Genomic DNA, 22,764 nt, shown 5'->3' on the forward strand with positions numbered 1-22,764 from the left:
AAAAAAAAAAAAAATAATAATAAAATATATATATAATATATATATATATTTAAATAAAGCAAATTAACATGCAAAAAATGAGGTGCTAAAAATTTATGGGGGCCGAAGTGGAAAACGTGGTGGAAAGGAAGCATTACATGTTAGAAAGATGCGAGGTAGGCTTATGGCGCAGCAGAGGATGCAAAAAGTTGGTGGAATCGACGCGGGAAAAGGCATAAAAAAAAAGTGCGCAACAATATACGCAACAATGTACGCAAAAAAAAAAAAAATTTTTCTCCCCTCAAACAGCCAATTTGTGAAGAAAAAAAATAAAATTACGTTAATGCAGGATTGCATTTCTCTCTTACCTTTCCACAATTCAATGGAGTTTAAAAGATATTTCACAACGTAGGCAAAAAAAAAAATAAACTTACGTCATGTGGATAATTTCTTTGGCGTATCAAACGTAACGTTGTAAAGCGACGTTTTTGATGCATGAACAGACGCCTTTAGCAACCCTACTTCTTCTTTGGACAAAACGTGCACCCTATTTGTACACGCTGACCAACCGAATTTGTTGTAAGTTCTCTCCTTTTAGCTGCACGAACATGTTCTGGAATTTTTTTTTAAAATTGCTGTATAACCCTGCGAGGGCGTCGCGCATGAATTCGTCTAACGACTGCGGGTGGGAAAGGTTTGGGGGGGGAAACGAATCAGATAGCGTAAAAAAAAAAAAAAAAAAAAAAAAAAAAGGGGAAGTCAGAAAAGTGCCAAAGAAGGGAGGACACACATATGCAAGTAGCTGCGCGCGCACGTTTTGCTTGGTTGCTCTGCATGGCTCCATGCCTAACCTGCAGCCCCTTCTGATACTTGCAAAAAAAAACAGTCGCGTAAATCACGTCTTTTTCGTCGCTCGAGTTGGTTCGTATTACGGATTTTATCTTTTCCCCATGGAGACTAAATGAGGGGGGGGGGAGAAAAAATGAAAAAAAAAAAAATGTGTCATCGGCGCGAATAAAAATGTTCCCAAGAAAATATGTGAACAATATACGAATAGGCAAATAAGCCAAATTAGCAGGCGGGGGGCGTGATCTTCCCGTCCAGTTCACCCTCTTCTGCTTATTCACCATTTCCCTTCCCTCACCTGGTCGTTATGAAATACAAGTGAATGTCAGAGGTGTCCATATACGTGGGAACAAAATGCTCTGGCTTATCGAACAATATATCCTTTTTAGTTAAGTAGAAAGAGTCCCACAGATAGTCAACGGAGTAACTTTCCCCGTTGAGCGTAATAGCAAATCGTAGACCCTTCCGCATGATGAAAATATGAGCAGGGTAAAAGATAAATAAGCCCAATAACTTCTTAACCCTCGGTTGCATGGTAGAAAAAAATATATTATAAATATCAGAGGGTGCAAGGTACACTTCTATCGATTCGCTCACGTTGGACAAATGCCTTAGCACCTCTTTTGCGGTCTTGTCATTCATTGTAATTGGCCCTTTTACACTAACAGAAGTAACGAAGGTTTTTTTTCCATTCATGTATACATTTTTGGAAACTTTAACTTTGACAAAATAACCTATCATGTAAGACTTGATCAAAAAATGACTACCGCAATGGATCGGGTGCTCTCTAAAGTCGGTGTGCGATCCTATATTTTTCGAGAGGAACCATTCAATAAGGGTAAAATCATCGTAAGATAGATTTTCTTTTTTTTTTAAATCTCCTTTTTGCATTGAATTTAATTCTCTCACTTTTATAACATCTCCGTCTTCCATATCTCCCAGGATGATTATCGGGTTATGCACTTCTCCTAAATGTAATGTTTCTTTTTCCAACTGCTTCAGTTTCTTCCTATCCAAAATGAGGCCTTCTTCAGAAAGGTCCCTATTTCTGTACAGATTATTATTAATATCGTCCAGCAACGATTGAATGTTACTTTTGTTTTCATTGCTCAGTATATTATTATCGTAGATATATTTTTCCTCAATTTCTTCTGTGTTTATTTTATTATATTTTATTGTCCCATATTCTACTACGTCCAATCCGTATAACATTTTTATGTTGTGGATGAAGGCAGCTTTTTCCTCATTATTTTTCAGCTCAAATGTGCATAAAGTGAATTTATTATCTTCTGTATATTCGTCATTTACTTTTAAAAAAATGTCTATGGTGTTAATAGAGCTCTCAATAACTTGGATGTCCTTAATTAATATTTCCTTAATAATGGTGTTTCTGCGTTCCCCCACAATTACTATTTTACACTGAGGTTCATTTTTTAGTTCCAATAGGAGGGGGATAAAAGTATTGTTAATTTTATAATTTACTGAAAAGGTACAATTTCGCAATAAACATTTACTTGGTTTATACCTCTTTGCTCTATTTTTCGTCTTCAAAAATTCCAGAACGTTTTTTTTATTTTCACGACATTTGGGGGCCATTCCATTGGGTGTACCAGCTAATTCATGTTTTTTCCTCACATTTCCACTGCCCCTACGATTGGCCTTTTCACTATCACCCTTTTGTTCGGTACGCTGGCGAGATGAGCACGAAGAGGTGCCTTCGGAGGAGACTGCGTTTCCCATTGTGATAGACTCGCTCAAGGAGTTTGTCTTTTGACATTATATGTAGAAGGAGGTGACCATGAATAAAACGCATTTTCCCTAACGAAAAATGGCGAACGGAAGGTACGCTTGTGCAAACATATTCGCCAAATATTTGCGTATCGTTGTTGGACCCATGGCACATCAAAATGATGGACAAAAGGGTAGTGACATAGCGCTTGGGGGGAATTACACCAAATGGTGTGTAGTGGTTTCAAATGTGTGCATATATATATATATTTTTTTTTTTTCTGTTTCTCTTATCTGCGTTGTCAACCCATTTTTCCGAGCAGGATGCGCAAATTGAATGCAGACACATCCGGGCAAATTAAAACAACTATGTCATGTCTGTGAAAAAAATTAAAAGACCCATTTTCAGATAATCGAGAAGATGTTTATTCCAAATTTGAAACGATTTTAAAAAGGTTTACTTGCGAAATGTACAAAAAAAAAAAAAAAAAATTTCCTTTTTACGACAGCTAAAAAGTGTATTAACAGGTCAGACGATTTTGACGCGCGGGAAATTTAATTACATAAAAATGGCTGGAAAAAAAAAAAAAAAAAAAAAAAAAAAAAAACATGAAACGGCTGACACAATGGCTGTTCGGCAAAATCGTGAAAAGTGTAAAATTGATATTCATCCCCATCCAGCAGTTTCAAAAAATGGCTACGTGAATTTGCAATGTTCTGAGCATATGGACGAGTGAAAATGGTGTACAAATATACGTATGTATATATACATGCACATATACACACTCCTCCAAGTGGGGGCTGCAGAATCCCATTTGAGAACATTTCGTGCGTCTACAGGACTTTCCAAAGTGTTGTGCGCGGAAATGCATTCGATACAGCCATGCGTAGGACGAACTATTTTTTTGACGCTTTTTCTGAACCACGCAGGGGGGTTACAAAAGAGGGATAAACAGAAACAAAACGTCGTGGCGTACGGGTGAGCCACTTTTTACGCCTTTTTCAACAGAAGTAATTCATTTAAGAAAAAAAAAAGAAAAACTTGCATGATCATTCTTCAAATGGGACAAGTAGTCAGACATTGGGCTATATTTCGACAGATCACCTCGATAGTACACCACACGCCTCGAAACCATTTAGAAGTGGGAAAAACCGTTAGAGACTATTTCACCCTTTCGCAACTGTGCGTCCCAGCATTAAAGAAATAAGCAAAGGAGGGTGGCCAAGAAAATATAAACCAAGCAGAAATTTAAGCGCAACGGTTTTCCTAGCGATCAGGCTAAAGTATGCGATACATTGTTGCGCATTCTCTGAAAGGAAAGGGGTCACAAAACAACATGAATAAAATTCTATTTGGCATTACCCCTTTGTGTGTACGACCTCCTTCATTTTTATTGGTAAAGTGAATATTTCACACATTTTTTTTTTGCAACTTTGTAAGCCTGCTTTGCGGTTTTACACTCACCGCAAAAGGAATGTGCAAAAGGGAAATTATAGCAGGTGGATTTTTTTTTTTTTTTTTTTTTTTTTTTTCTTTACAAATCGGTTAGCAATTTCGTTAGAATTACTTTTTCTTCATAACTCACCGCTTTGTAAAATAAGAAGAAAGATGGAAGGAACTTCTGTGCAAATGAGTTCATAGCAAGAGACATACATTACGAGGTGGCACTTCAGGAAGATTCACTTTTGATTTATCTTCTACTGAGTAATAAAAATGGGAAAATTAAGATAAGGGTAACACATAGCACAGGGCTGTGGGGGACACATGTTTTCAGATGCGTCCCAGCCCCTCTTTCCATCCCCTTCTCAATTGAGAAATGCTCACTAATCCTTCATAGCGTACAACTTTTTCTGCCTAAGTTCCGAGTTTTCTTGAATCACGCGTGCGTTCTCCTGTCGCCACTATAAAATAAGAAGGGGCTCCATATTTGAAGAGATTACGTAAAGAAAAAAAGAGGAGAACTAGCAAAAAGGCACTCAAAAAAAATTAACAGTTATAACTTTTTTTTTTTTCTCCCTTTTTAAATATTCTTTAGTTGGGATAGTATCTCCAAATTTTTTTCACTTTTTTTTTTTCTTCTGTGCGAATTTGTCAATTTGTGATTTTCTTTTTTTTTTTTTTTTTTTTGATAGTCTATTTATGTGTCTAATATATATTTTTTTTTTTGATATCTTCATTTGAATACTCCCCAATTTGTCGCCACGACGATTAATATTTTCTTTTTTTTTTTTATCAAAAATTATTTCAAGATTTATTGCTTTTGTCATCCCCATTTGAGAGCCCGTCCAAATGAATAAAATAAAAGTGCAAAAAACGATTGACAGTTTTTTCCATGTTAAAAGAAAAAAAAGCATAATTGCGAGTAATGAGGGTGGGACGAATAATTCGTCCGATTCCGTTACCAGTACTTGCGTTGAGGAGTTAGACGGGGCGGATGATAATGGTGCCAAGAAAAGGAAGATAGACGACGCTGTGGGGGTTGAAACAACGCTCGATGATGTCTCCACGGTTAAGGGGGAAGTAAATACGGAGTACAAAACTAGCTTGAAGGAAACGATAAATGTGGGGGAGGTGGCAACTGCTAATAAAGCGACAAGCGCGGCAGACATAGTTACAGTGAAGAAAACAGGCGCTGCAGAAGCAGCCACCTATCCGTACGCCGAAGAAATAAAGAACCTAATGCACGCAGAATGGTACGAACACTTAAAAGACGAGTTACGAAAAAGTTATTTTCAAAAAATGTATCTGAAGATAAAGGAAGAGAGAAAAACGAAAGTGATATACCCCCCAGCTCGGTTAGTGTTTAATGCATTCTTAAAAACTCCCCTATCAAATATAAAAGTAGTGATTGTAGGCCAGGACCCCTACCATCAGAAGGGCCAAGCCATGGGATTGTGCTTCTCTGTACCCATTGGTGTTAAAATACCACCAAGTCTCAAAAATATTTTAAAAGAAATAAAACAGACTAGTAATCATGGAGATTTAATTAGTTGGGCAGAGCAAGGAGTATTCTTACTAAACACATCTCTAACTGTCGAGGAGAACAAACCCGCTTCACACAAAAATTACGGATGGGAAACCTTCACCGATAGAGTCATAAATATCATAAATGAGAAAAAAGAGAAAATAATCTTCATGCTATGGGGCAACTTTGCCATAAAGAAATGCTCCAAAATAGATACAAAGAAGCATTTTATTTTAAAGGCGGGACACCCATCTCCCTTAAGTGTGAGGCACTTTGTCAACTGTGACCATTTTAACAAGTGCAATGAGATTCTCACGCGGAATGGCATGGCGCCAATAAAATGGGAGTTGCCCCAGTGAGGGGAAAAAAGAAAAAAAAAAAAAAAAAAAAAAAAAAAAATATAGGAAAAAAGAACAAATAATGAAAAAGTGCTACCTCTTCTGCGCAAGAAAGTCCAGCTCATGTGGAGCGCTTTTCCGCAAATCTGTAATCTTCCCCCGTTTTCGTGCCGACCACGGGATTCTTTTCATTTCGAACAATTTTGTAGGAACAGTTATTTATTTATTATTATTTTTTTTTTTTTTTTCTCCATTTTAACTTGCTTCATGTCGTTACAAAGGCTCCTTGAAAACACACAATGACGCGCGTGTGATAAGCTAAAACCAACTGTACACCGACGTGACATGTTGTAGAAGTATTTTATTTCCGCTTACAGACGAGAAGTTCCAACGTTTATACAAAATATAAGTGCTTCATTGGAAACATTGTTACGGTGAAGTAATGTACATGTCGCGAGTGATTCACTCCCCCTTCAATGAGGAGTGAAGTAGGGTGTGTGCGTGATGGGTAATTGTGGGGGGGATCTACCCCTGCCTGTACGATGCGCCCCATGAATTGTTTGCTCAAATGTAGAAGAGAAATCAGCAGAACAGGTCGACAACAGTTCCGGTCCATAAAGCTGCGCGGAAAGAATGATACACAACTGCTTAGCACAATCGTTGGGGGGAAGGAAGTGGAGTGTTTCTCCCTGTTAAATAAACCGCTTTTTCCGGGCCTCTCGTACGTTTTAAACGCGGATAGAAACCTTGTGAGGAGTTTCGAAAAATGCAAAAAAAAGAGTGCACACATAGGGCTTTTTCTTTTAAAAAATATGGAACATGAGCAAGTAGGAGGATTCTTTAATGACACACAGTTTATGAAGGATATTCGCATCGGCGGAAAAACCATTTTGAAGAAAGACATAGCCTTCATTAACGATGTGCGGGATGTGTACGACTGCGGATCGGTAGGATTTATCCGAGAGGTCCTCTACAATGATGATCAGCCCAGAAACGACACGGAGGGAAAAAGCATCTCCACGGAGGGAAAAAGCATCTCCCCGGAGGGAAAAAGCAACTCCCCGGAGGAAATGCCCCACAGGAGTAGCTCAATGAATAGTAGAGAAAGAGTAGCCTGTGTGGATGACTCCCATGATGGGATGGGACGAAATGAAAGGAGAGGCCCCCTATTGGACCAATCAAAAGACATGTATCGAGTTGTCATTGAAATTGCAGATAAGGTGAAAATTGTAAAGTGGATCAATGGAAACACAGCCCAGGTAGATATAATGAAGCGGCACATATCCAATGCACGAAATAGCAAACAAATAAAGGCTTACCAAATGGAGATCATAGAAAGAATAAAAGAAATTATACAATTAAATAGTGCATGTAGTGTGGAATATAATTTATTGTTAAAATATTATGACGTGAAAAATGTATATAGTTTGGTAAACCTGGTAGGCAGCATAACCATGGGAAAGAGAAGTTCCCTTCAGGATCTACTGGAAAAAAGTGATATAGAGGACCAGCTAGCTATTTGCTTGGATCTACTAAATGAAGATATTCTTTTGTTAAAAATGAAGAAAGAATTATCCACAAATTTGAAGAACAAATTTAATGAAGAAAAAGAGAAGCTAATGATAAGGGAGTGCATCTCCAACTTGAAAAAAAAAATAGGAGAAAAAACAGACCATGAAATTTTATGCGATAAATTTTTTGCGAAATTTCAATTGAAAAAAAGTCATATGGATAAGGAAGCTTCAGATACTATCCTACGTGAACTAAACAAATTTTCCCTGTACAACGAACACTGCAATGATTATGCGTCCACGTATCAGTACCTCAACACGGTGTTGAGCATTCCCTTTGGTAAGTATGCCTCTCTATGTGAAGATATAAGTGGATGCGAAAGGATATTAACACAAAGTCACTATGGATTACACCAAGTGAAGAAATACATTCTAGAATATGTAGGGCTGTACATACTAAACAAAAATGTGAAGCCGAAAATACTTACTCTTGTTGGTTATCCAGGCATTGGCAAAACGTCTATCTGTAAATCTATCAGTTCGGCGTTACAACTACCCCACTATGTAATAAACATGAACAACATTACCAACATGAATGAACTCATTGGGCACAGAAGAACCTACGTGAATAGCTACGAAGGTAAAATTATACAAGCTCTCATCTCAACGGAAGTAATGAACCCCTTAATCGTCTTGGATGAACTGGACAAAATTTCCTTTTCAAATGCCAACATATATACTACACTCCTAAACCTTTTTGATAGTTCACAGAATAAGGGGTATAAAGACGTGTACGTCAATTTTCCTATTAATCTGGAGAAAGCCTTTTTTGTTTGCACTGCTAACTCTGTTGAGGACATTCCAGAGACTTTGCTGGACCGAATGGAAATCGTAAATGTGTATCCCTACACCAATGAGGAAAAGGTTTCTATTTTTAATAAGTATTTGAAAAAAAAAATTCAGGAAGAAACGAAAGTTACCGACCTACATCTGCACATATCGGAAGAACTGCTCCTTCATGTTATCCAGAATTATACGAACGAGAATGGCATACGGCAGTTTTACTCTATTCTTTATAATGTCTACAAGAGGAGAGCTTTCATGCTTCTAAAGGGGATTACGGGGAGGGTCAATTTGGGGGTTCATAATTTGCACGTCTTCCATGACTTTGTAAGTCTCGATTGTCTCCGGCAGAGAGGAGGCGTTCAATCCATTCCCTGCACTCACGAGGGCATGATCAAGTCTCTCGCCTTCACGGAGAATGGTGGGCAGGTGGTCACTATAGAGGTGGTTGGTCTGTCCGAGAGAAACTCCCATGTGGCAGGATCTTCTGACCTGTACTGCAATGAGGTCATCACAAAAAATAACACTCCGATGGAAGAACTCCTCCGCTTTCGTTCCAACTGTAATATAAACCAATTCTCCATGTCGGATGAGAGGATGAATGCACCAGCGCTTTTGAGCTCCTCCCGATTAGGGAAAAACGTTGCAGAAGATATGTGCCCCCACGGAATGGCCACAACCCCCACTTCGTCAGATAGGGTGGAGCCCCCTTTCATTGATGATAACAACCCACCTTTTGTGATAAAGAAGGCAACCGAAGGTACCCATAGGATAAAATCGTTGGAGAGAAGTCAACCGTCAGAGTCTTATCAGAATTACCAAATGGTTATAACCGGGAACGTGGGTAAAATGATGCAAGAGAGCATCCTCATTGCGAATACTTTTGCCACCCATGTACTGAGGAAGGTAGTTCCAAATTTTCAGAATCAATACTTACACATCAATTTGAGTGAGTGTGATGTGAAGAAAGATGGGCCCAGTGCAGGTGTCAATTTGGTTACTTCCATTTTATCCTACTACTTAAAAACGGCAGTCAGTAGTTCCGTATGCATGACTGGGGAGATAACTCTTAAGGGTCATGTGGTAAAGATTGGAGGGCTCGTTGAAAAAATTATCATTGCAAGAAATTTCGGAATACACACCTTAATCATTCCCAAGGACAATGCAGAGGAGTACGAGTTGCTCCCAAGTGATGTGAAAGGAAATATGCGGGTGTTATATGTGCACCACTATTACCAGATCTTTAATTTCCTCTTCCCCATGTTTGGCCCCTTAATACCATAGACATTCTCACAAAACAAAGCGCACATTGTTGGAAGAGCGACGATTGTGATTGTGCCGAGCATCCCCCCCCATGTGGCTTCGATCATGAATAACTCCTAGAACGTTCATCCTTCCTCGGTCCACATCCCCCTCTGCATAGCGGCAGATATACAAATATCAAGATATGACCCTTTTGGAAGGACGCCCATTTCCCATGTGGGTGCGCAGTTTGTAGAAATGAACCCTCAAAAGTAGAAACAACATTCCTACGTTCTCACGCATACCCAGTTGTGGACACCCTTAATGGTTAATCATCAGGAGCAAAAAATTTTTTTTTTCGCACACTAGGGGATACATATGTGCACATGTAAACTTACAGGCTGGGTTGATTCTCCCCTGTGCGGCGCCCCAAATGGGAAAGCTTTTTCTTCCCTTTCAATTTGTGGAAGGATTTTCGTCATACCAGTTCTCAAAAAGAAATCGTAGCTGCGTCAAAATATGTTACATGGTCTCATGAAATTTTCCTCTTCTTTTGGGGTATCCCAAAATGGGGGTTACTCTGCTTCGTCATACAGTGTTATGAATTATTTTATTTTATTTTATTATATTATATTTTTTATTTTTTTATTTTTTTTTTTTTTTTTGCCCAATGGGCACATAGCACGTATGCACAAAGGGGGTATATTCACCTTCGCGCTTGCATACCCACGTGGAGGTGGAACTTTATAAAGCGTTCTTCAGCCACATTTATGTTTCTCATTTTTTTTAATTAAAAAACGAGGGTACCAATCACCAACTTTTTTCGTGTTAAACCCTTTTTTTTTTTTTTTTTTTTTGTCCCATTTTGTTGTCGTAATTTTTCAACTTCTGGCTCATGGATCGGATTGCGGATGGCATGGTGTGCTGCTCACACGTGAATATCGTCCCCATGTGGTTATAAACTTGGCACCTCTGTTATGCGGCTTCAATAAGGTGCGCACAAAGAACAATTTTGAAGCAATACTGCCACTGGGTGGGGAAAACAATCCCATTAGTGCAATGCATTCATAAATGTTAGCTGCACATAAAAAGGAAATACTTAAAAATGAAAAAAAAAAAAAATTCCCTTACTGAGGATACAACAAAAAATTTATACCGAACGACGAAAGGAACAACAAAGTGGAAGCAAGAATATACTTCCCTTCTTTTTTTTTTTTTTTTTTTTTTTTTTTCATTTTTAAGTATTCCCTTGATATGATAACAAAAAAAAAAAAAGAAAGAGAAAGATATAGAGAGTGAGAAAAGAAAAGAGAAAAAAAACAACAAGAAGGCTAAGCTAGAAGCGTAGGCCACATAGGAAAAAAAAAAAAAAAAAAAAAAAAAAAAAAAGGACGACTTTTAGAAGAACAAAATGGGAAAGAATTCCAGGCTAGAAAATTGGCTACAGTACAGAGTCAGAGTCACCGTAAGTGACACGAGGTACTTCGTCGGCACCTTCCTCTCCTATGATAGGCACATGAACATAGTTTTAGTCGATGCGGAAGAATTCAGAAGGGTGAAAAGTCAGGAGAATTCATCCAAGGTAGGTTTTGAGAGCCTTTACATGTTTATTACGTGAAAAAAAGGGGAAAAAGAAAAGAGAGAGAGAATAGGAAAAGGGCACATAAAGACCAACCTCCTTTAGCTCTCCCCCCCCCGTTCGTCCCTCCGTAGTTGCGTTGTACGTATGTTCTCATGTCTTCCATTAATTGGGAGTGACCTCGTCTAGGCTACGACCATGCATGCTAAATTGCGAACACAACAATTATTACGTTTACTCCCTCCCTAATTTGATGCATGTCTATTACACACCGCATGTTTTTGCAACAACCTTCGCGCATGCATTCTGATGTGAGCAAATTTTCTGTCCTACATCACTATACACTTTTTTTCACACCACGATCTCGCAGGAAATAAAAAGAGTAATAGGCTTGATCCTCATTCGAGGGGAAAACATTGTCTCCTTTACAGCAGAACGAGCACCTGTGAATAAAAAATCGACGGCAAACGTTCTGAACAAAGGAATGGCCACAGGTAGAGGAATCCCGATGAATAATTACGTGCCACTTCAAAACAATTTCAATCCTAATATGCCTAACCCCATAAGTAATATGCCAACGGGAATGGTCCTCAACGCTGGGACATCCAAAAATTTAGCCCCAGGAATCAACCCAAATTTTAGGGGTTCCAATATGCCCATGGGAAGTCAACGACCAATGATGCCCATGAACATACCTATGAATCAACCGCTAGGGAATGTAGGAAATGACCAACAGAGATTGATGCCGCAAATACCAAGTCAGTTACCATTCCCCCCTCCCAATGTGAACTCCCCACCAGAGTAGGGATTTTAGACATGCTTGGGACAGACGATATGATGCAGAGAATTTGTTTTTAAGTTATGTTCATTTCGCAAACAGTACGTGCTAACACGCATATATGTAAAGGTGTGTTCATGTGATAATTCTTTGTGTAAGCGAGGGTGACGGGAAGGAACACTACCCAAAGACCCAACTTGCAATTACGAAAAGAAGACAAAGTGGTGGCAGGTACTACGTAGGAGAACTGAGGAAAAAGGAGTATCATTCTGCTCATTTCGTGGTATGTAAAATTAACGATTGCTTGAGGACCCTAAATGTATATTCGGGGGTAAATTCCAAATAATTAATATTTTTCCACCAGAACCATCTAACCCTTGTTATTTGTTACAATATGAAAAGTGCATTTTTCTTGTGACATCTTTACAAGAAACCTTTTAGCATTTTCAGATTGTGTGTTCGTAAGGGGACACAGTTGCACAGCGGCGCTGTAGCCCAACAGCGCATTCTCATGTTATGGATATATTTATAAGTACCTTTTTTTTTTTTTTTTTTTTTTTTTTTTTTTTTTTTTTTTTTTTTTTTTATTTGTTCTGCGTTCTTGTCGCATGCTTCGACACGTCGCCGTACCGACATTTCAACCTCATACCTCTCACTTCCCTTTGTTCAGCGTAGCATCGTTGAAGTGATGGTAATCCTCCATCTTTTTTACATATAAGCGAAATTGCGCGTTTATTCCATGCAACACGTTTTGTTGTTGTCAATTTTGCTTCGGCACAATTTTTTTTTTTTTTTTTTTTTTTTTTTTTTTAAATTATGAATCCCTTTCAAAACATTTTTGATTGCCTTTATAAAATTACTTACAAATTGTGAAAGTATAATGTGAACGAACGGATTTACCCCCCCAGTGATGGTGGCAATTCGTGAGAAAGAATGGGGCCAAGCTTTAATCGTACCACAAGAATGAGCTATACACACACATGTTTGAAGTCTCCTCTTTGACCTGCTAATGGTGTACACAAAACGTACATTTTTAACATGCGTACTAGGACATACAGCGGGGGCGTGGTTCCCATTGATTATTTTCGTGATGATTATATTTAAGCTATTTATGTATATATAATGAAGATGGGGGGGAAAAGTTTTCCTTGACTTGAATTTTTCCTTTTTTCCTTGCATGCAGCGAAAGAGCAATATAGTTCTGGTTGTGTCCTGTCCCCTTCCCTCTCATTGGTACCACTTGACATTATCACAAGACATGGTCATCGTCTTTGTACGCATCTTTATGTAAATTCAAAAGGGGGACCACTAATTGTGAAGAGGAATGAAAAGGAGTATTATTATATGCTCCCAACAGAAATTGTCATCGCTTATCACGACAATAAAAGCTTTTTCCCCATTGAGACCACGACGAATTTATTTTATGTTGATACAGTAATTTGGTTCCTCTGCTATACTGCGCAGCATGGAATATTTTTCTTGCATTCGCATCCAGCACAGCCACGTTCGCTTTATTTTCACATGCAGTTGGTATGGTAAAAAAAAAAAAAAAAAAAAAAAAAATTGTTGTCAAAAATGTGAATAAAATTGCAAAATGATATAGAGGAAGCAGTTAATTTAGAGGACCACAAAAATTATAAATTTTAAAAGGGTTTCCTAAATAGGTCATTGTACGAACAAGGTTTCTTTTAAGAAGAGTTAAACTATGATGAAAAGCAATATAGCCGATGTTGTGAAAAAGAAATGAAGGAGAAAAATGTTAGTGCCCCCTGTTATGTGCCACGATTTTTTCTTTTTTTTTTTTTTTTTTAAAATAAAACATTGCCATCCTGGATAGGGTTATTTGTTCGCTACATGGGATGTTATATCATTTTTATAAAAAATCAATAAACACATGAATATAAGAACAAAACCAGAGAGGTAAAAAAAAAAAAAAAAAAAAACAAAAACAAAACAAAAACAAAACAAAAACAAAACAAAAACAAAAACAACCGCAATGTGTATACAAAAAGAGTGAAAAAAGAAAATAATAATAATAAGCAAAATTGTTTAATTCGATTGTATTACAAGTTTTTATCTTTTTTTTTTTTTTTTTTTTTTTTTTTTTACGACTGATTGCGAAAAAAAATAGGTTTTAAAAAAAAAAGTCGCAAGCATTTATTTTGCATTTATAAAAAAATTATTGCCATCTGAAGGAAGTATATAGAGGCAGCACATGTATATACATGTACAATTTATGCTTGAAAGATCGGCGGACGGTTAAGGAAAAAAAAAAAAAAAAAAAAAAAAAAAAAAGGCATACAAAATATATACTCCCGTGCGTTTGTGTATGAATACATTGATGCCTTTTTTTTTTTGAGAAAGCTACGAAGAAGGGAAAAAAAAAAAAATAGAAAGGCTAAAAACGGCACCTTTTTTTTTTTTTTTTCCAACCCGTTCTGATTCTTAACCCGCCATTCCATTAACTCACCTTTTTTTTTACTTCTTTTTTTTCGTGACCCTCAAATATAAAAAAAAGAAAAATGTGTTCTTAAGTTGGGGCACTTTTTATATCTATGTTATGTTTATACCGTTACAGCGTTGCCGAATTTCCTTTGCATAGGTTTACTTGCAATTTTGTGAACAAATTGCGAGAAAAAAAAAAAAAAAAAAAAAAGAGAAAAATTGAACCATTTAAGGTTTTAAATAGCCTTCCCATCTTGTTAAAGTAAAAATTTGAATTTATTTTTATCATAAGTTTTGTAACCTCTGAGTTGCGCTAGGGGGTAGCGTAAACCCAGGTGCACGCATGTATGTGGTAGGAGACAACGAGACCCCTACTACATAGACACTCCCCAACCAACGCCACCAGCCTTTGCACAGCCACCCATTTGCACTTCCAGTATCATACCCCTCGAATCGATGAATAAAAGACAATGATAAAACGTGGAGATTAAAAACAGCGAAGAACACTTTTTTCATTTCCCTAAAGGATTCACCTGCCCGACCAGTCAAACGGTGAAGGGACAGATGCTTGTGTGCGGTGTGTATATACGAATGGATAAACGTACCAATTACCTTGAACAGGAATCGGTTGGAGGACCACGAGGTTGGCGCACCAATCAGCCTACCTACCATTCGGCGTTTGCATTCATATATACTTATCAGAAATGAAATTATGATCCCCCCTTATGGGAAAATACACGTTTCTCTGTCAAACGAGTATGTTGAATTTTACGAAGAAAAAAGTTTAAAGGACACACACAAATGTACAGCAAAAGAAAATGGCATAAAGGTATCATGTGAAGAGGAGGAGTCAACCACCGTTGGGTGCACACGAGATGACATATTTATGGATGGACATACAGATGAGAAGGATTCTGGGGAAACGAATCATCAGCGTGGATACCACCATTCCCTTTTAAGTAAACACCATTTGAGAGATGGTAAAGGGGGTGACACATCACAGGAGTTAACTTCCTCCGGTGTAAGGAACACCGAAGTGGAGAAAGGAAAGCTCCACGTAGAGCCGACAACAGCGTTGCTTGTGCCTCCTGTACAAGACGGAGGAGGTAAGGGATCCTTGAGAGGAGGTGACGGCGGTGTTGCCATGGTCGACAGTATACGTTCTGGTCGTTCCAGCCATGGCGAAGGCTCCTCGAATCAAGTAAAATGCAAAAGCAGGAGGGCACTCCCCTCGACTGTTCGACTAAAAGGATTCAAGAAAATTTGTAACAGAACATTCAATAAGTATTACTTTATCGGAAAGCCTTTTAGGAGGTATGTGAAAATTAGAAAAAGTGCTTCACAGGAAAAAGTGAAAAAAAACGCTAGTAGAAAAGTTAGTACAGATGGGATAGTTATATCGAAGAAAAAAGGAGCACAGGCATGTCATGGGCCGGGGGACTTTTCTGTTAAGAGGCAGGACATGGTATCCTCGGAGAGCGCCAAGACGGGAAGCGAAGTTACAATGGGCGAGAAGGCACATACTGAGGGTAACATAATTCCAGTGAAAAAATGCGTCCATCAGGTACTGCTGCCCTCCCCAAAGGTTCGCATTGTAAATAGAGGGAACGTCATCCTGTCCAAAATGACAACAAAGGAAAACAACTCCAAAAAAAAGGTCGAAAAGGTGGAAAAGGTAAAAAAAATAAAAATCGTAAAAAAAATAGTAAAGGAAGGAAAGCCCATTGATCTTAAAAGGAAAAACGGAGTTGATGAGGATGCAGGTCAGCACATCGGCGAAGACAATTGCCATACGCATGAAACCTCGACGGTGTCCATTCAGAAGACTAAATTCCATGTGCATACGGAGAAGTGCGAAACGATGGGGAAAGGGGTAGTTAACGGAAAAGAAGAAATTACAAATGGAAGTTGTTCATCCAGAATTGAAGCCAACTCCTTGCTAGAGTACACGGAGGGCAGTCCCAAAAAGAAGAAGAAGAAGAAAAGGAAGAAAAAGAAGAAAAATAAGGGCACCCCTGAGGGGGGCTGTACCATCGGCGGTGGGGGACACACCTTTGGTGAAGGAAGCCCAGGTGATACACATTTAACGGGGAAATTCTCGGTGGAAGGTAAACCGAACGGAAATGCAGCGATGCGTGAAGAAAATTTTCCTGAGAGGGTACAGCACAAGATGCTTGATTCTTTGCAAAAAACGCAAATAGATAGTGGACAACATAGCAAAGAGGGTGTGACTACGGCAACTCCCAATGGAGTCACTGTACATAATGAAGAGAAGTGGGACAACAAAAGTGTAAGAGAGATAGCAGAACGAAAAGGCGAGATGATAAAGAAAGGGGAGGAGCGAAATACGTCCGTGGAGGAGCGTGAAGTGGGTTTGATGGTGGGGCCAACTGGTAGAGAGAAAGAGGGTGGGAAGCGAAAAAAAAAAAAAAAAAAAAGTGAAAGTGAAAGTGTCAGTGTTAGTCCCATTGGCAATGGCAATGACAATGGCAATGGCTATGGCAGTGGCAACCGGAGTGAGGACGGCGGAGCAGGAAGGCAGAAGGAACTCAAACCAGGTGAACTGAACATGAGCGAATATCTAATACTTAAGGAAATAAAAATCAAGCAGAGCAACGAAGTGGTACAGTTAAACTTGGATTCGTCCTTCTTTGTATCGAAAGGGGCAGGCTTGTATAACTATGGACAGAATATCTGCTTCTTTAACAGCATAATTCAGACCATTGTGAGAATCCCCTACATTTGCAAAGATCTATTAAACAAATTGCATTCCTTAAATTGTGAAAAAAAAAAAGTCAGCGTCTTTTGCTTCTATTGCTTATTCGAACAATTCGCCTGCAATATTATATCAAAAAAATGCGGAATAAAAAATATGCTCATCCCTTATATAAAAAAGTACATATGTAATAACTACATTGTTGGTTATCAGGAAGATGTTCATGAATACTTGCGTTACTTCCTTTGCTCCCTGGAAAGGTCTTCCTTCTCCTCTTCCATATATATACAGAAAATGTTCACAGGGGTAACAAAGAACATAACGATATGCACAAAATGCAACAATGTGTCATTAAAATATGAACAGTATTATGAGCTTTCCTTGGATATCAGTTCATCCAACAATTTAGAAGAGGCACTTAAGAAATATCTATCGAAAGAAACCCTGATGGGTGATAATGGCTACTATTGTGATAACTGCAGAAAAAAAAAAAAGGCCACGAAACAATGTGTTATTAATAAACTCCCAAGAGTACTGACGATACAAATTAAAAGATTTTTTATGAATTCTAAATTTAACGTTGTAAAAAACCACAAGCATATTTCCTATCCTTTGTATCTGGACATGAAGGGCTATGTTAACAACTACGATTTGTTTCAAAATGATTTCAATAATAATGTGATATCGCTGTACGAGAAGGTTAACTCTTCCACAGGGGGAATTAGTCACCAAGGAAGCGGCGTAGCGAGTGACACACGAAATGGTGCAGGAAGTGACCAGCGAAACGGTGCAGGAAGTGACCAGCGAAACGGTGCAGGAAGTGACCAGCGAAACGGTGTAGGAAGTGACCAGCGAAATGGCGCATCCAGTAACATGCATGGTGATAACCAAAGTGCCCCCCAGGGAGGGCGTCCCAATCCACACGTTCTCAACCAAATCGCGCACATCTTCGCCGAACTCAAGAGGGAAGTGTGCAAAAGGAAAATAAAAAATCAGCTCACCTCTTCCGATCTCCGAAGCATCATCATGGAAACAAAAAAACGAATCATAAAAGAATTGAACAAAATAAAATTCTCCAAATTTTACAACGACATTCTTTTGAGCATATCCAAGGATATCGACACGCTGTATTGTCACATGCGGGCCAACGCAAATAGCAAGCACTTTAGTTTGAAGGGTGCCCTCTTCAACTTCAAGGTGGAATACCTCAGTGGGCAGGAACGACACCTACCATCTCACAGCGAATCATGTACCACTGAAAATGGCAACCGAAGCGAAACAAACAGGTTTGGCGAAAGAAGAGAGCACTCAGCGCGCGAAGCACACAATGGAAAGAATCACTCCAATCAAAGGAACGCAAGTTATTTCTCATACGAATTAACAGGGCTAATTAAGCACATCGGCTCTGGAACAGAATATGGACACTACGTAGCGCTGACCAAGTCGAACAACAACATTTACCTGCTCTGTGATGACAATAACATTTCATACATCAACAAGAAGGACATTCTAAACTGTGTAAAGAATGCATACGTTTTTATATACACGTGTATCCATCCGCGTTTTATCGATTTCTATAATAAGTATGTAGATGTCTTGGAAAAAAAAAAGTTTAACATCAACTTGCCAGTATTTGAAAAGCGAGTCGAATTTAAGGAGCGCATAACGATGCCCAAGCAGAAGTTCATCAGTAGGTCGCTTCATTTTTGAGAGCTTCTCTTTTCACTCCATCCCCGAGATGGGTACATCTATAAGTGATAAGACAGAAACAATTTCTGGAAGTGAATGTGTGGAAACATTACGGAAAACACTTCCCAGGAAATTCCCTTCCTGAGCAGCCAAAATATCACATTACAAGGTAGATAATTAGAAGAGCAAACGAAGTGATTAACCGGTGCCATGGTAATGAAGTCAGTTGCACTACCATGTGCATATTAGATAGGAAAAGGTGAAAAAAAAAATCCTCATGGACACACAGATTGTTGACAAGCAACCCAATTCCCCCTCCCTTTTCCTTACCCTACCCCTGAGTGAAATCTCCCAATTGGGGCACAACAACAAAAAAAAATTTCCGTCGAATTTTCATCTTTTCATACCCTCCCCCCCTCTCATCCCAAAGGACGGCCAAGTTGCATCCTCTCCATCTGCGCATGTGCGTATTGTGGTCCACCTTCGCCTACTCCCCAAGTAGCAAAGCCTTTTTGTTACGTTCGGGAATGGGAATTGTTTTTTCCCCGTTTGATTATAAATTTTTTTCATGCTTTTTCGGGAATGTGTGCAGCTGCACTTATCCCCTTTTGCATCTCGTAATTAGCACCTCTCTCACCTAGCAGCTCCTATCTACTTCACCCTTTATCGATTTTTTTTTTTTTTTTTTTTGTTTCTACGTAATTTCCTAATTTGTTAATCCTATTCATCATATCCTTATTTGAAAAATTGAACCCACCCACCCTCCTTCCTTTTTATTATTGTGCTTTTTAAATAATATAATTATTATGTATATTAGAAATACACATTCTTAATTTAGTACGCATATTCTGTTCTGATGCGTCTAGGTCCACTGAGTTCCTTTGCGCGTGGAAAAAAAAAAAAATCCCCTGGTAGGTGGTTCAAACGAGGGATATGTCTATTCTAATCCCTTCCGCATGAAATGTGCAAGCATTTTTGCTATAATCCAATTCAGCGTGATAACCTCAGGAGGGAAGTGAACTGAGTATTTTCGCAATACTTTTTTTTTTTTTTTTTTTGCACTGAATGGGGTTATCGTGTTGGTGGCATTCTATGTGAAGATGTTCTTCATTTGCAAATTCCTATCCATAAGCGTGACGTTAAAAGGAAAAGAGGCAACTTGGCATAATGCGGGGGAATAACTTCTTCCACAAAGGTGCGACTATCGTGGGTTCTTGGTATTCCCTTTTCCTCTGATACAGAGAGAATGCAGTAAACACAATTGGATAAAAAGTTCATAGCGCGTTTATTTTGGAGGCGAGTGAACAAAAAAAAAAATAATAAAATAAAATAAGCACGCACGAGCGCACGACCTGAAACAGACATATATTATTACATATGTGTGGGAGCCGCCAAGACTCATCGCTTGCCCTGACGGTTGCGCGAAATTTCCTTGATGAGGGAGTCAATAGTTATATTGTCCAGAATACTCTGAATAACTTTGTTCAGCGTGGAGATGTCGTTGGGTATGTTTTTATCGAATCGAATTTTCTGCGCAATCCACCCTCCTTCGATTTTCTCCTCCATCCCATTTTCATTCTTAAAAATGGAAAAAATATTCTTCGCAACATAGTAGCATTCGATAATATAATGAGAAATCTTGTTGTTGAGCGCTAAGGTTAGTAGCTCCTTGTACACATCCCCATACTCTGCCAAATATGTTCGATAGGAAGTTCTCACTCCCCTGATGGAAATAAAAAGCTCAAACCTTTGGGGGGAGTTGTGTTGATCATATATGGTCTCAATTCCAAAGTCGACGGTGTTTAAATTTAGTGGTTTCCATTTTAGCAACTCAAAGAAGTTGCCAGTTCTGTAAGGATAATTCAGAGGGGTAAATATAATTCCATCAGAAGGGTGAGGCAGTTTCTTAATTGTTTGAATAAGTTCCTTAATTTGGGAGATGGGGTAGAAATCTTTTAAGTAAATTTCAAAGGGGAGATTTTCTTCCTCAGGAAGACTACCTTCATCGGAGGGGATTGTCTCATCTGATTCGTCACACACATTTCCATCGGTAGGTGTACCAGCATGTTGAGCGTTTATGTAGGCCTCCTTCTTATGCATAGAATGTTCATCTAGCCCAAAGGGAGTAGCACTTCCTGGAGGAGGGGGGGTATCATTATTATCCCTCCAGTGATCAGTACATGTGTCCTTATCGCCCCTTTGGTCCACACTTCTTTTTAGGTTCTGTTTATCACTGCTATTTTCGTTCACATTTTTGTTATCATTTTTGTTATCATTTTGGTTACCATTTATACTTTGCCAATTGTTCATGTTTCCGTCATCCGATTCTAATGTAGAGCGCGATGGACGAATGGGCCCTTCTGTCCGCTTCCCTTGGTTGGTATATCTCCTGTACTTTTTTAACGGACGAATTACAAAGTTGTAAACATTAGTCAGTCGCTCCAAGTAGTTCAAAGCTGTTATATCTCTCCTATGGATATATAGCCCATCATATATCAAATATACAATTTTATTTTCTTCGACTCCTTTTTTTTCATTAAAAATTGTGTCCTCGACCAATTCTCCATCGAGTAATGTCAACTGTTGCTTGGCTTGCAAATCATCATGTGTAGGAATGTGCATATCATTTTTGAAGATATCATAATTTCTATCAATTAGGAAAGTGGTATTCGAAGCAATAAATAAAAAGTACCTCACTCCGTCGGTCTTTTCGCATATTAAATAATCTTTGCTAAACAAATTCCTGATGTTGTGCTTTGTTAGCGATACTGGATTGCCTCCTGGAAATCCCTTGCGCTTCCATTTTAGCATGTCGTTTATTTTCGATCGAATTTTCTCCTTTAGGAATTCATTTTCTATTTTTTCCCCCGGGTGGTAAATATCTGTGATCATTATGGGGGGGGGAGGGCAACGGAAAAGCGGAAAAAAAGAAAAAAAGAAAGGTCAAAAAAATGTCAAAAAAATGTGAAAAAACGAAAAAAAAACGAAACAAAAGGTAACCAATTAGGCTACTTCATATATAAGTTTCCAAGCTTCCAAAAGTTTGTCAATTTATTCCTTTTTTTTTTTTTTAATTTTTTTCATATCTCTATGTAATTTCGCTCCACACAGGGAACCCCATTTGGTATTCGTCCCATCTAATCGATTGATGGATTCGTTTTCTTTACGTCGCACTTTTTTTTTTTTTTTTTTTTTTTTTTTTTTTAAGGGGGGAGGATACTATATCATTCCTTTTGACCTAATAATTGGCTACACGGATACTATTGGGAAAATCCCCTTCTTTTGACAACTTAACCCCAAATAGTTGAACCCTCTTAGAGATGTATTTTTGAGTGGCTAATAAAAATTATTCGCACAAAGATCCAGTGTATTTGTGTACTGTTTTGTTTGTTCCTTCGTTGTATTGGTGTTTGATGGTTTCCTTTCAAGGATGGTCTCCTTGACATAGCGTCGTGCTAGTTGCCCCTCCGCTTGTATGCGCACTCCTGTTGCGGGATTCATACAACTTGCCCAACGGAAGGTCGATCATTGTGAGATCATTGCAGTGTGCACATAACAAGTCAACTTCAAGGTATGCAAATGACCGGTGTTCCTTCCATCGTGCCATCTTTTTTCAAAGTACAGGAGTTGCTTTAGGACAAGATTATCACCACAGATTGAGGGGTCAATAAATTAAAGTTGTGCATTTCTTAATTTAACTGGTTCATTTTTTTTTTTTTTTTTTTTTTTTTTTTTTTTTGCGCTGTTTTCCCCTTTATGAACACATGGAAAATTATAGATTAAAAGGAAACGTATGACCATCCCCCTTTTTCTTTGCAATACAACATGTTCACTCTGCTAGAAGGTGGTGTGTATTGCCCTGCGCGGGACGCGAACAAGTGTAGAGATTTGAGCGGAAAAAGTTAATTTCCTTCTCATCCCGCTCCTGCGGCAGACTGTGACTGAGGCGGCAGAGTATTTACGAGCACGGTTAAGAATATGCGCATGCGTAACTCCGTTGGACAGAATGCACTTCGCGCGTTTGCAAAGCCACAAATGATGCTTGCGGGGGAGAACAAAATGAAAGCACAAAAGTGAGCGCGATAAAAGGAGGAGACAACCCCC

At 38.6% G+C, this 22,764-nt stretch overlaps 6 protein-coding genes across 6 annotated transcripts; 4 read left to right on the forward strand and 2 right to left on the reverse strand.

Moving 5' to 3' along the window:
• Positions 1 to 526: 526 nt before the first annotated feature.
• PKNH_1343000 (conserved protein, unknown function) lies at positions 527 to 2,565 on the reverse strand (the record flags this gene model as incomplete). Its single annotated transcript, XM_039113577.1, has 3 exons — positions 527 to 658; positions 831 to 936; positions 1,124 to 2,565. 3 exons carry the CDS (start codon positions 2,563 to 2,565, stop codon positions 527 to 529), a joined length of 1,680 nt encoding a protein of 559 aa, XP_038969953.1.
• A 2,278-nt stretch (positions 2,566 to 4,843) lies between these two features.
• PKNH_1343100 (uracil-DNA glycosylase, putative) lies at positions 4,844 to 5,878 on the forward strand (the record flags this gene model as incomplete). Its single annotated transcript, XM_002260806.2, has 1 exon — positions 4,844 to 5,878. The coding sequence occupies one exon, from the start codon at positions 4,844 to 4,846 to the stop codon at positions 5,876 to 5,878; it is 1,035 nt and encodes a 344-aa protein (XP_002260842.1).
• Positions 5,879 to 6,399: 521 nt separating this feature from the next.
• PKNH_1343200 (ATP-dependent protease, putative) lies at positions 6,400 to 9,495 on the forward strand (the record flags this gene model as incomplete). Its single annotated transcript, XM_002260807.1, has 1 exon — positions 6,400 to 9,495. The coding sequence occupies one exon, from the start codon at positions 6,400 to 6,402 to the stop codon at positions 9,493 to 9,495; it is 3,096 nt and encodes a 1,031-aa protein (XP_002260843.1).
• Positions 9,496 to 10,864: 1,369 nt separating this feature from the next.
• PKNH_1343300 (small nuclear ribonucleoprotein-associated protein B, putative) lies at positions 10,865 to 11,837 on the forward strand (the record flags this gene model as incomplete). Its single annotated transcript, XM_002260808.1, has 2 exons — positions 10,865 to 11,035; positions 11,403 to 11,837. 2 exons carry the CDS (start codon positions 10,865 to 10,867, stop codon positions 11,835 to 11,837), a joined length of 606 nt encoding a protein of 201 aa, XP_002260844.1.
• Positions 11,838 to 14,967: 3,130 nt separating this feature from the next.
• PKNH_1343400 (ubiquitin carboxyl-terminal hydrolase, putative) lies at positions 14,968 to 18,681 on the forward strand (the record flags this gene model as incomplete). The annotated part of the gene is made up of 1 exon (XM_002260809.1): positions 14,968 to 18,681. The coding sequence occupies one exon, from the start codon at positions 14,968 to 14,970 to the stop codon at positions 18,679 to 18,681; it is 3,714 nt and encodes a 1,237-aa protein (XP_002260845.1).
• Positions 18,682 to 20,058: 1,377 nt separating this feature from the next.
• PKNH_1343500 (mRNA-capping enzyme subunit alpha, putative) lies at positions 20,059 to 21,552 on the reverse strand (the record flags this gene model as incomplete). The annotated part of the gene is made up of 1 exon (XM_002260810.1): positions 20,059 to 21,552. One exon carries the CDS (start codon positions 21,550 to 21,552, stop codon positions 20,059 to 20,061), a length of 1,494 nt encoding a protein of 497 aa, XP_002260846.1.
• Positions 21,553 to 22,764: the final 1,212 nt, after the last annotated feature.

The sequence above is a fragment of the Plasmodium knowlesi genome (assembly GCF_000006355.2).
Source record: "Plasmodium knowlesi strain H genome assembly, chromosome: 13".
Lineage (NCBI taxonomy): Eukaryota > Apicomplexa > Aconoidasida > Haemosporida > Plasmodiidae > Plasmodium > Plasmodium knowlesi.